Source organism: Bolinopsis microptera, chromosome 10 (genome assembly GCF_026151205.1).
Source record: "Bolinopsis microptera isolate Bmic1 chromosome 10, MBARI_Bmic_1.0, whole genome shotgun sequence".
NCBI classification, from domain to species: Eukaryota; Metazoa; Ctenophora; class Tentaculata; order Lobata; family Bolinopsidae; genus Bolinopsis; species Bolinopsis microptera.
The window spans coordinates 8,969,370-8,982,599 of record NC_087081.1 but is presented as its reverse complement, the minus strand read 5'-3'; the positions used below and the strand labels follow the sequence as shown (position 1 = coordinate 8,982,599).

General features: G+C 36.7%; 1 protein-coding gene across 1 annotated transcript in view; it reads right to left on the bottom strand.

Moving 5' to 3' along the window:
- Window positions 1-3,014: 3,014 nt before the first annotated feature.
- LOC134822287 (carbohydrate sulfotransferase 15-like) overlaps window positions 3,015-13,230 on the bottom strand; it is a 77,344-nt gene continuing 67,128 nt past the window's right edge. Inside the window, exons 2-3 of the mRNA XM_063833202.1 lie at window positions 5,279-5,336; window positions 3,015-4,604 (exon numbers count right to left, since the gene is read on the bottom strand). Of these exons, the coding sequence (XP_063689272.1) occupies window positions 3,219-4,604; window positions 5,279-5,335 (1,443 nt within the window). The 5' untranslated portion in view covers window position 5,336 and the 3' untranslated portion in view covers window positions 3,015-3,218. The remainder of the gene's footprint in view (window positions 4,605-5,278; window positions 5,337-13,230) is intronic.

Genomic DNA, 13,230 nt, shown 5'->3' with positions numbered 1-13,230 from the left:
AAAACAATATATTATATGAATTTGATACCAACTTGAAAGAATTTAAATTGACATATTCAGTCAATGATCGATAGATATGCTATCTCAAACACAAGGAAATGTTTTAAGGCAATTTTAAACCGTTGAAATTGCATCTTTATAATTATCACAGTGCTGGCAAGCACGACCGGTGCATTTATTGTGGGTATACTATGTACCCCCTTTACTATTATACCCCCTTTACTATTATACCCCCTTTGGTACACGTTACAAGCCTCTTTCGTGCACGCGAAGCGTGCCCTCCGGCCGGAGGAGGCGGCCGAAGGCCGCCGCCTCCGGCAGGAGTTTTTCAGGCATTAAGACTCATCGGAAGTCGTTCAGCAGATTTAATTTTAGTTCAAAACATTCTAATTTGATGTCAAAGATGACAGGAATAAAAAATAGTTATGTTGAGATTTTTAAGAAATTTGCATAAAATACTTACCAGCACTGTTATACGAAATTCGGTAAAAAACCCAAAATCGCCATATTCAGGAGCCTTAATAACCATGTTAAAATCGAGTTAGAGATCTGAAATTTTTCAGAGCGTCTAGACGTTGACCAAATCGACTGCAAAAAAAGTTTCAGGTCTCAGGATCATCGGGAAATGGGTTTTCTAGAACCCCTGTTTTACGATAGATTGTCGTGATACATACATACATACATATATTCAGGGATAGACGCTTTGCCAGTCAATTGTAGCCTGTATTTAATTGTCCATAGATTCAAAAGTATAAAAGATTTAGATACAGCCATTTCCGACCACAGGTCTTGAAAATAATTGTTTGCACTTTAGTTTACATTGTATAAACAAATTATTTGACGTCATGAACACCCCTTGATGACGTCATCAAGTTAACCGTTTTTAAAACTTGATTTTTGACAAAGTAATAACTTTTAAAAATGATTTTACACCATTAAAAAGTAATTGAATTCAAAATCTGAGGAATTTTTATCTTAGATAATTGTTCAAGCATTCTGAAAATCTACCGGAAAATTTTTCTAGCTTGCTCTTTCATAAAGATATTCGTGATTGAAGTTTGTGCTTTTTTGAAGAATTATTTTATAAAAACGTCAATATTTTGTGATTTAGTATTCTCTGGTGTTGGGCCATGCCTTGGGTTGTGGAGCTCAGTTCTGCTTCCTATAGGTATAAATTGTGCATTAGGCTAGTTTTAAAGTTGAAAATCGAAAAGTTGCACACGTGGGGACACGCCCAAATTGATAGAAAATTGCTAAAATCACTGAAAATTGCTGTTTTCGTCATTTTCTGTCAACTTTAGAGTGCCGTTGTGATTACAGTTCTTCTTGAAATACTTTGAAACTTTGCATGCTTATCAAGCTATATATAAAACAATTACACGCAAAAATTTACGGCGATTCAATATTGGATGCGCACGCAACGTCCGCTCAAAGTTTGCACGTGCGAAAAGTGAGAATTTTGCTCATTCGTGATTTCCAACAAATTCTGCTTTTTAATGTCATTATATATGAATTTAATGCCAACTTGAATGAGTATAAAGTGGCATATTCAGTCAGTGATCGACCGATATGCTTACCTAAACACAAGGAAATGTTTTTAAAGGAAAAATTTCTAAATCGTGGAAACTTCCTCCTTATTAATATTAATGAAGATATCAGTTTATATTTCGACGTTATAAAATACCCTGACATTATAATCAAAAAGAGATGATATTTTACCAAAACCCATAATCATGGGTAGAGTGGACCGCTGCCAGTGTCTCTCTTTCCCAAACAAAAGGAAATGATATTAATTTGATTGACCGTTCTCAAATGCAAAATGATACCGAGAATGAAATCGGTCCCTCGCTTTTCCCATTCATTTACAATTGTAATAGATTAAGAAGAACTACCCAAAGGCATCTGTGGGGGAAAAGCGAGCGACCGATTTCATTCTCGGTATCATTTTGCATTTGAGAACGGTCAATCAAATTAATATCATTTCCTTTTGTTTGGGAAAGAGAGACACTGGCAGCGGTCCACTCTACCCATGATTATGGGTTTTGGTAAAATACATCTATACATATTATATACCTACTATACTTCACGACAATCTGTTGTAAAACAGGGGTTCCAGAAAACCCACTTCCCGATACTCCTGAAACATGAAATTTTTTAACAGTCGATTTGGACAAGGTCTAGACGCCCTGCAAAGTTTCAGATCTCTAACTCAATTTTAACATGGTTTTTAAGGCACCTGAATATGGCGATTTTGGGTGTTTTACCTAATTTCGTATAACATGCTGGCGCGTATTTTGCGCAAATTTCTTAAAAACCTCCACATAACTATTTCTTATTCCTGTCATCTTTAACATTGAATTAGAATGTTTTTTACTTAAATATACCTGCCGAACTACTTTCGATGAGTCCTAATGCTGGAAAACAATAAAGGGGATATAATAGTATAGGGGGTAAATAGTGTTGTGAATATAAGGGCAAATATAATGCCAGCATTGTGATAATGGCTTACTGGATTACTAACTGTGGTCTGTAATTCTCGCCTAATTTGTTAACTTTTTCGACTGAGCGGATAAAATTACTGGATGAGGCGTCAGGCGCGGCTCTGATCACTAAATTGTGAGTTTTAGATACCATCACACTCACATCCTCACGTCTGCGTCACAGCTTCACAGATCACCGAATTAGGGAAAAGCGGTATTATTTTGCATTTCAGATTTGAGAACAGATATTCAAATTGATAATCATTTCTCCTTTATTGGGAAAAGGAGACACTGGCAACGGTCCACTCTACCTGACTACCTTGACATACGTTGCATGCCCCTTTTCACCGCAACACGTATCAAACTCTACCTAATTATGGGGTTTGGTAAAATATTTGATCCAAATTCCGATAAAGTTGGATAATGACAGAAAAGTGGGTGATTCAGAAATATCCGATCCACTAATATTTCATTTAGTCGGTAGTAATTAAGGCCATCGAAAAAAACTTGAAAACTTGAAGCAATACAATTTCGCTGATAAATCAAGATAATCTGCCAATCCTAATATCGTTCTATTGAAAAACATTAGTATTCAGATTAATTAACTTAATTATACTGAATTATCCATAGTCTCAATCCATAGCTGACAGGCGATCAAACCCAAGCCAAGTCCAGCAATCACAAATCAGTGATCCAAACAATGAAACACGCTTTTTCATATTTACAACAATAATAGATTTAACGAAAAAGAAATTTGGTATCCCCTAAAAGCTTCGATAGCTCGGAGTTATAAGGGCTATAGAATTCATCCAATAACTTTTCAGTTTCATTAAGCATATTACCAATGCTCAACTTCGCAATTGTGTTCACATTGTTTGTCTTAGAATTTTCTATAAAATTCCCCAAATCTTCTAAATTTGGTTTTGTTACACCAATATGATTAAAAATTTTGGTGAGAGTTTCTATCGGAGTCGAATGATATTCATTCAAACTTACTGTTAAAAGGTTACCCCCAAATACGTCTAAAAAGTCGCTGATGAAGCAAACATAAACCCCAAGTGCAATCCTCAATTTGAGACCATGATCTGAAGAGTAACAGCAATTTTTAAGTGTTTTCTTCTCGAGGCAACTATTAAATTTTTTTAATTCCACAACAACTTCGAGGTGAAATTTCTGTGGAGTTCCACCACGCCCAAAGTAGAGATACTCTGAATAGAGTCTTTCAGTAGGGTTTCTAACCATAGCCAATATTTTAGCGTCCGGAGTAACAGCATGAATTAAGTCTGCATTGTGATAAGGGGGCTCATCTAGTCCCGGGTATCTAGTCTCCCATCCTCGCAAGTCCCACAATAAAGAGGGTGTCCCATCTACTATCCTTGCCTCTTTGTTATTCTTCACTTTCTCTGACCCTGTGCCCGCTAAAAACTGACTAAATAATTGTTTGGGAACGGGGCCCTTTGGTTTCGCTAGAAACCATCTCGGTCGTCCAATTCTTAATCTTGACCAATAGAAATACTCCTTTTGAGAATCGGTAGCTTTTTCGCAATGAGATTGTTCAGTGAGCTGAGGGTGCCACATGAGTTTATCAAACAGGTCCGTGGTGCCACATTTTGGCATCCCTGCTAAATACACAGACGCTAAACACTGAAATTCCTCCTGACTATCATACCAACAAAAACTCTTGTAATCAGGCATATATGTTTCTGGTAAAAGATCAAACACGTCATTTGACTCCTCAAACAGTATTTGTAAACTTTTTTCTTTGGCCAAAAAGCTCTCAACTTTATCGATAGATTCAGACAAATTCTGATTTAAGGAAGGTTTGATATGTGTAGTTTTCTGTTTAAAAGAAGGTGTGATAGTGTTTCTTTCGTCGCGTTGAAAGGAAAGCACTTCGGTTCCCACCGTGCCCCCTTGCAGTGCTTCGTCGACTAAGACGTTTTCTGTTTCATTTTGAAACACTGCTGCAGATGTTTCTCCTGTGTCTTTGTTTGTGTCGTAGCCCGCTTGCTCCAAACTTGAATCTGTTTTGTTGAACGTAGTGTAGGAGTAGGAAAAAGAAACCGGCATGATCGGATATTCAAATAGTGCCGCCCCTGCAGCAACCAACAGCAACAGTTTTATCTGTAAAGAAAAATGGAATTTAAATGAAAGAAAAATACGTTATACTTATATATACCTATGCATATTATTATTACTATTATTATTATAGTAGTTAAATGTTTGAAAGCCCCTCGTAAGGGGATCGTCTCAAATGGACTAATTTAATGTTAACATCACAACCAGTTAAAAATAAAAACCCCGATGGGCACCCCTGAAAACATTACTTCTATCAAACCTTAAGGGAAAAGTGAGGTCAAATGTAATGAATCGTCAAACTGCAATTAATGGCATATCAATTTTTAATCTTTAATTTAATGGCACAATAATGACAACATGAACAAATTATTAAAATGTAATAAAAATCAAGCAAAGTTTTGTTCATAAATCACATTTGCAATGGGTTTACGTTTTAAATTAATTTCACTGTTTGAAAAGCATATTACTTTAATATTACAGGTTCTAAACATAGCATTGATATGGTTCGGTAAAAAGTGATAGGAATTGAATTAAAAACTTAATTCTGGACGTCAGATTTAGCCCCATTTTACAAACAAAAAAAAATTATGAATTTCTATTACTATAGGACAGTTGGTTGAGAACATTTGAGAGTTAGCCAATACCTTTGTGTATAATGATGATTACAGTCTATGAAATAATTGATTTATTGATTCGAATTACAAACAGTAACGACTTACACCATATTTTAATTTCCACTTCCTTGATTTGCAAGTCCCGGTAAAACATTGGAGCATCCTGGAATAACATTAACAGAAAATGATGAGAACAAGAAAAAATGGTTAATTTTTTATTTGAATTACTGGATTTAGCACAACAAAGACAACAAAAATAGTGCACCTGCAAAGATGAAGTGGAATAGAAATATATAAGTAAATTTAAGTGTCTACTTTAGCAGTGCAAATTCACGTGCTAAATTATTAATAATAACCGGACACTGGACAGTACTTGGATTCCAACCTCGCCGAACAGGATGAAATTAAATAGATCAATTGAACTAATACTATGATAACCCTGAAACACTGATTCGCCCCACATATTGTCATTATTGCGGTCATTTTGCACCCCCTATAGGGCTCCTTATAGGTGTCTTTCTAACAATAATAACGAGTTTTGAATAGAAGTGCGGTTCTCAGGCTGAGTCAGGCGCTTGGAGAAAATTGCTCTAACTTTTTTCCCAATCAGATCCAGATTCAAAACTCTTTGGGGTGGTTCCTGACACTATATGGATAACACATTCCTGCAGAAAACTGCTTGTCGAAAATGTTTTCCTAGACATTGTGAATAATTCCTTAACTATTTCCCATTCATTCACGGCTTACGGATTTTAATAAGTTTCGATAAATTACATCAATCTGAATCACATGCTGTAAAAATCTCTTTGGGTTGCTTTCGGGTCGATACTTGGTATTTCGGGATAAGGGTGGTAGTAAGTGTTCAATTAGCTGATGTTTATTGAATCTTTATTGCCGAGTACAGTTGCCTTCGGGTAGTTCTTCTTAATCTATTACAATTGTATATGAATGGGAAAAGCGAGCGACCGGTTTCAATCTCGGTATCATTTTGCATTTGCGGACGGTTATTCAAATTAATATCATTTCCTTTTGTTTGGGAAAGAGAAACAATGGCAGCAGTCCACTCTACCCATGATTATGGGTTTGGTCAAATATCATATCTTTTTGATTATAATGTCAGGGTGCCTTTACAAAGTCGAAATTTTAATATATTGCTAGCGCTAGCTGTCGAAAGTACTCGTTAGCATTGGTTAGCTGACGAATAATATTGCAAAGTCCTACTTAGACATTTTGCGCTACTTAGCGCTAACTTGCGCTAACTGACAACAGCGCTAGCTATCGAATATCACAAACTCTTCAAACTATCGGGTGCGACACTTTCGCACAAATAGCACATAGCGCTATTTAGATTATCGCAAATAAAACGAATAATAAAATGAAAGTTTTTCAGAAGCAAGCTGCTGCTGCCGTACAGAATCTACACTCTACATGGCTACCATACTCATAGTTGTGCTTGCCAGGACTTCATCCAAGTCTCCGCTAATAGCTAATTTAGTGTGCAGAAAATCAGCAAGTTAATTTAAACTGCTCAAAGAGCATGTTGCTTCTTAAGTTAAACACAACGTTAATGTTTTAACAGCAAAATCGATCAAAATGTCGCTCACAAATCTTTGCACGTGCATGTTCACCACCGTTACCATAGTTACTATGCAACTCCCTGTTTTCTACCTAATGGCTAATTTGCACGTGGGCGGTCGTACATACATTATAAAGCAATGAAATGCATTAGTTTGGTCAAATCAAACGGAACATATGCTATCAGACTTTCAACTGACTATGGCAGGGTTAAAACAGTTTTAACGCTAGCAACGATCCCCTTTTACATAGTTCCACTAAAATGATAATTTAAGATTAAATATGTATACTGTATAGTGATAGGTAGATAAAGTAAAAAATGTAATAAAACGGTAGGAATAAAGTATACTAAGCAAACGTAGTCGATACGTCATAAAACGAACTGACCCATACTCCAATTACTCCCGCGTAATTTCCCGCGTAATTCTAAGACTCTGATTTGCGCCGCCGCAAATTTATTATAAAACTAAATTCAACACGTGCGACAAATATTTTGCAACATTAGAAAAGGATGCCATAGGTCAAGCTATATACAGACAAACAAACATAATCTTTTGAATTATAACTATAAGCAAGACAAGGGAAATAAACCAACTAAGCACACCTTTAAACAATAACCCCCCCCCCCCCTCCCCCCAAGATCAGCCCACGTCAGCTCAGGAAATTTATCACATTTTTGTACGGTATTTCGTGGCTGAATTGGTTTATAATATCATTTTGCACGAGTCTAAATCGAATAAATTCGTCCAACTTCACAGGGAAATTGAATTTCGTTGATATACAACATAAATTTTTTCGTCTCTAATTAGAGACATTAAGATCCGTGGTTACACTGAAGAATCGAATAGAAGTAGAACCGAGGAAGTCTTGAAGTGATACGGATTTCCATCATAAATTCGATTATGTGCTAAGTGCTCCTTCTAGACTAGTGTCAGTGATAATACAGATAGCCGGGCAATTACCAAGGTGGTAGTGCCTTCTCATGTTCAAGGCATTCAAAACCATCAAAAATCCGAATCTTTTTTTTGACAATTAAAAAAAATTTAGCAAATGAATTTTTTCCCTACTCTTGCCGAAGAATGAAGATCAAGATTGCGGTATGCTTTTAAAGAATCGTATATAGTCGATCGTGCTGTAGATGTAATAATATGACGTGACATGATACGCAACGTTAACACGAAACAAACTGCGCAAAATATAAAATGATCTACAACCAAACCAAGCCACTCTGCCACTCTGCCACTCTGCCACTCTGCCACTCTGCCACTCTGCCACTCTGCCACTCTGCCACTCTGCCACTCTGCCACTCTGCCACTCTGCCACTTGTTCATAGCCACTCTGCCACTTGTTCATAGCCACTCTGCCACTTGTTCATAGCCACTCTGCCACTTGTTCATAGCCAGTCTGCCACTTGTTCATAGCCACTCTGTCACTTGTTCATAACACTCTGCCACTTGTTCATAGCACTCTGCCACTTGTTCATAGCCACTCTGCCACTTGTTCATAGCCACTCTGCCACTTGTTCATAGCCACTCTGCCACTTGTTCATAGCCACTCTGCCACTTGTTCATAGCCACTCTGCCACTTGTTCATAGCCACTCTGCCACTTGTTCATAGCCAGTAGTCACTCTGCCACTTGTTCATAGCCACTCTGCCACTCTGCCACTTGTTCATAGCCACTCTGCCACTTGTTCATAGCCACTCTGCCACTTGTCAAGCTGGTTTTCGTGGTCGTACCGTGGTCATATGTATAATACTATGTTTGAACACTAAATCTAAGGCCGTTTCAATTAAGAACCACCAGAAAAGTAGAAACCATAAAACCTCTTTTGGTTCAATAGATGGATCGAAATGTTATTGAAAAGTGTCACATATGATATATCTATCTACAAACAAATTTACAACATCGAAAACGTCATCAAGAACTATAAACTGGCACTTCAAGAGAGTACGATCTATTTGCATGGAAGTCTATTGTTCTTTAAGTTTACATCTGTTGTTATTTCAGGAATTTTTCAGATCATTGTTTGTCCATTAGCTGGGTGAAATATGTTTTCAGAAAATTTATTTGTGTAAGACTGCTATCCCTTAATTGTTAATTCCTCAATTCTCTGAATACTGAAACAATAGCGGTTGCCAATAAATCTACTGTTTGTTGATGTTCACTCATCATGAGTGATTCATGCTTCACTAATAGTCCACCGAGATTGAGCTTATCAAACAAAGAGGACATCGAAGCTATATATTAGCTATTACATTTAATTTTGGATGGCTCTTCTAAGACGTAAACGTGGTACTTTTAGTTGGAGTTAACGTAGTCGTGTGCCGTCGACGTGCTGACCACCGAATGGAGAATTAATTTAAGTAGGTTCTAGAATCTAGGAGTAGGAGACAGAAAGAAGAAACGTCTTCTTGGTCAAGTGAGCAAGCTCCCACAGTCTCAATGACATTGACAATAAGAACAGGAGTTTTTTGGACAGTTTAATTTCCGAGTAAAAGTAAAACTTTTGTAAAGCAGTATAAGTTTTAAAATGTTTTTCGATTTCGATAAAACTTCAGACTTCAGAGTCATGAATAAAACAATTTTGAATGCAGAAAATCTAAGAAACTATTTTAAAACAGCTGCAGTAAAAATGTTGAAATATGTGCACATAATCAGTGTCTTATATCACATATCAACTTCATCAAATGGGTTCGGGATGCAGATGTTCGAAAAGTTCGAAATGGAAAAATGTTTGATATTTCGGTATATACATTTTTTCAGACGGATCTGTTTGTACTATTAAGTACTAAGGCCGGTATTTTAAGTCAATTATATTAAATAAAATAAAGAAGCTGTTAATAAAAAACGCACACACACACACTTAAGTATTACATTTGATCACAAAATGATCAATTTAACCATTTACAACCGGCCGATTTATAAAATCTTAATCATTAGGCTTGGTCAGAGTTTTGTCCGCACTATACCGAAAAAATCAGCCCCGTAAACACACACACACACACACACACACACACACACACACACACACACACACACACACACACACACACACACACACACACACACACACACACACACACACACACACACACACACACACACACACACACACACACACACACACACACACACACACACACACACACACACACACACACACACACACACACACACACACACACACACACCACACACACACACACACACACACACACACACACACACACACACACACACACACACACACACACACACACACACACACACACACACACACACACACACACACACACACACACACACACATTCTGGGATTATTAGTATTTATCACTGAATCGAGAAACTTAGTCCCAACCAGGGACAAAAGGATTTCGCGATTATTTTGGCCAAAAATCGCGATACCGCGAAATTTAACAGGCTATACATTAAACTACACATCAAATTTGTCGCAAATAATGGGAAAAATCGCGATTCCGTACATGCCGCGATTTCCTTTTGTCCCTGGTCCCAACCAGACTATTCCTAGAAGTAAAAGTGCTGTCTGAAGTGCGTACCTGTGATAAACTCTCACAATACGCAGTCACATTGCACTCACTCAGAGGTACAGCGACCAATAATCACAATAACGCATGCGATGAACAGTATCGTACACTAGTTCAACACGGTAAATACAATATTTAGTAACTAGTCCTATTATGGCTATCGCAAAATAAGTTAAAGAGCTGAAGATACGATAAGGTGATATCGTAAAATGTTACGAAGGTACGATAAATAAAATTAATTAAATTAGTATCGTACAATAATAGAAGTAGAACTAAAAACCTTCACAAGCAGTCAGTGCTGTAACAGGTTTAATTATACGATATAAATCGAGTATCACTTACTACTTCAATTCGAATCTTACACACAATTTAGTGCTGTAATACGATTTTACGATCCAATGGCTAGAATTTGATTCCTTAGTTAGTGTTGAATGAAGGATACAGGTGAATCGAAGAATAAATCTCGAAAATAAAAGATTATTATATACTTCGACAAACAACTACAAGTACAAACACGTAACTGATCGGGTCACGTTAAATCATTCTCGAGCAGCGGTTAAAAGTTAAAACTAGTCCACCCGACTAACACGTGTCTACACTCAAACATCGATACACTTATACTCCGCATAACCTATTAAACTTACATACAAATCCAACGGTTATCAAGAAATATGCTTTTCTGTGCAAGAAAGTTGTGAGCATAATCGACAACACATTCCTATCCTATATTTTCTTCGAATTTCCTGACCCATTAGATCAATGATCTAATAAGAAAACATACAGGATATATGCTGTATGCATACAGGAAGTAAAATGTTTTAACGGGTGATACTCGTAAAATATCTGTTCCATATATTGGACGAGTCCAACTCGGCGCGCGTCCTGGTAGGTTGTAAACCTACAAAAATGTTTTACTTTTGATTTCCTGTATGTGCATGTGATTTATTCCTGCCCAATAAATCGCATACGGGAATTCGATTCCTAAGTACAGTTAGTCTTGAATAAAGGAAACAGGTGAATCGAAGAATAAATCTCGAAAATAAAAGATTATTATATACTTTGACAAACAATTTACAAACACGTAGCTCAAGCTGATAGGGCCACGTTAAATAATAAATCATTCTCGAGCAGTGGTTAACTTTAATACGTCACTTAAACTTGCTACTATATAACTTGTATTGTAGGTTTATAACGAACCAAGACACGCGCCGAGTGGGACTCCTCGACGGTCTTGAACAAATATTTTATAAAAGTATCACCCGTTAACTCCTAACAGGGCCAGCGACCATTTACTAGTGTCTAGTACTTTATTTACTGGGCGGCGCTCAGCCTGTCATTCCGCCGAATCTTTAAATTTATGAACATATTCATAATAGCCTGGGGTCCCCAGGTAACTAGTACTAGGCATGCAACTGTGTCACGTGATACCACATGGCGAAATTAACCACGTTATCCAGAGATATGCTTTTCTGTGTAGGAAAGTTGTGAGCATAATCGACAACACATTCCTATTCTATATTTTCTTCGAATTTCCTGACACAATAGCTATAGATCAGTCAAGAAAATATATAATTACAGCATACAGGAAGTAAAATGTTCTACTTTTGATATTCTGTATGTGATCTATAATTCCTGCCAAATAAATCGCATACGGGATATTAAAATTGGTTAAAATCATAGTAGTACCTAGTATAGTTGCAGTAAAATAAGGGCTCCTCCATAAAATTAAATGTAATTAAAATTGTATTCATGGGCTTTTAATTAGTCTGTGCTGGAGCAACAGCTTCAATTTCAACCGCCCGAAAACAGTCATTTTTGAATCATGTAATTGTAAAATGAGTAAAAATCGATGTTCCAGAAGTAGGTAGTGCGCCATCGACAGTGAGCCGCGCGTGCCGACTGTAAAATGGTTTTTAGCGCTAATTTCGGTCAGCACAATTTTCTTCAAACAAATAACCTCCAATTGCAACAAAAATTGGTAAGCTTACTCATAGACTGTACTTACAAGGAAAGTGTCCAAAAAATTTAAAGCATATCCAACCATCAGACATTATTGATTAAATTGGAATTCCAAAATGATCTCATTTAAGGAACTGAAGATATATCCGAATAATACAACAAAAATGGTCAAATTTGGATGAATTTGGTCAAATTACGCAACTTTTACGGCTACTTTTGTTCCAAAAGCCGCGCACCATCAAATATGGCACCTAGGCGAAACTCACTGATCTTTCCAAAAAGGTATGACAAATTTGGTATTGTGACAATTCTCACAGTCTCTAGAAAACAGTGGTACAAAAAATTTTAAAATCCGAGCAAGTTTATTTTTATCGTGCACCGTACCCCCTACCAGAAGCAAAATTAAGGTTAAATAAAAATTATTGGTTTAACACTGTTTGATAAAGCGATACCTTATATATTGGACTTTGTAATATTATGAACACTATACTAGAAGGCACATGGCATTCAAAACCATCGAAAATCCAAATTTTTTTCATTTTTTGTTTTTTTTTTTTAATTTCACTACTACTACTAGTAGGGGGTGCACCATAAAAATAAACTTGCTCGGATTTAAAAAATTTTTGTACCATTGTTTTCTAGAGACTGTGAGAATTTTCACAATACCAAATTTGTTATACCTTTTTGGAAATATCAGTGAGTTTCGCCTAGGTGCCATATTTGATGATGCGCGGCTTTTGGAGCAAAATTAGCTGTAAAAGTCGCGTAATTTGACCAAATTTGACCAAATTCGTTGATTTTTGTCGTATTATTTGGATATATCTTCAGTTCCTTGCATGAGATCATTCTGAAAATTGGCGACGACCTTCCAATAGGGCTTTCACAACTGTCCGAAAAATTTAGTGGATATCGGAGTTGATATAGTGATAAAAATGGGGCAAAATACGCTGCTTTTAGCTGTAACATAATGTCTGATG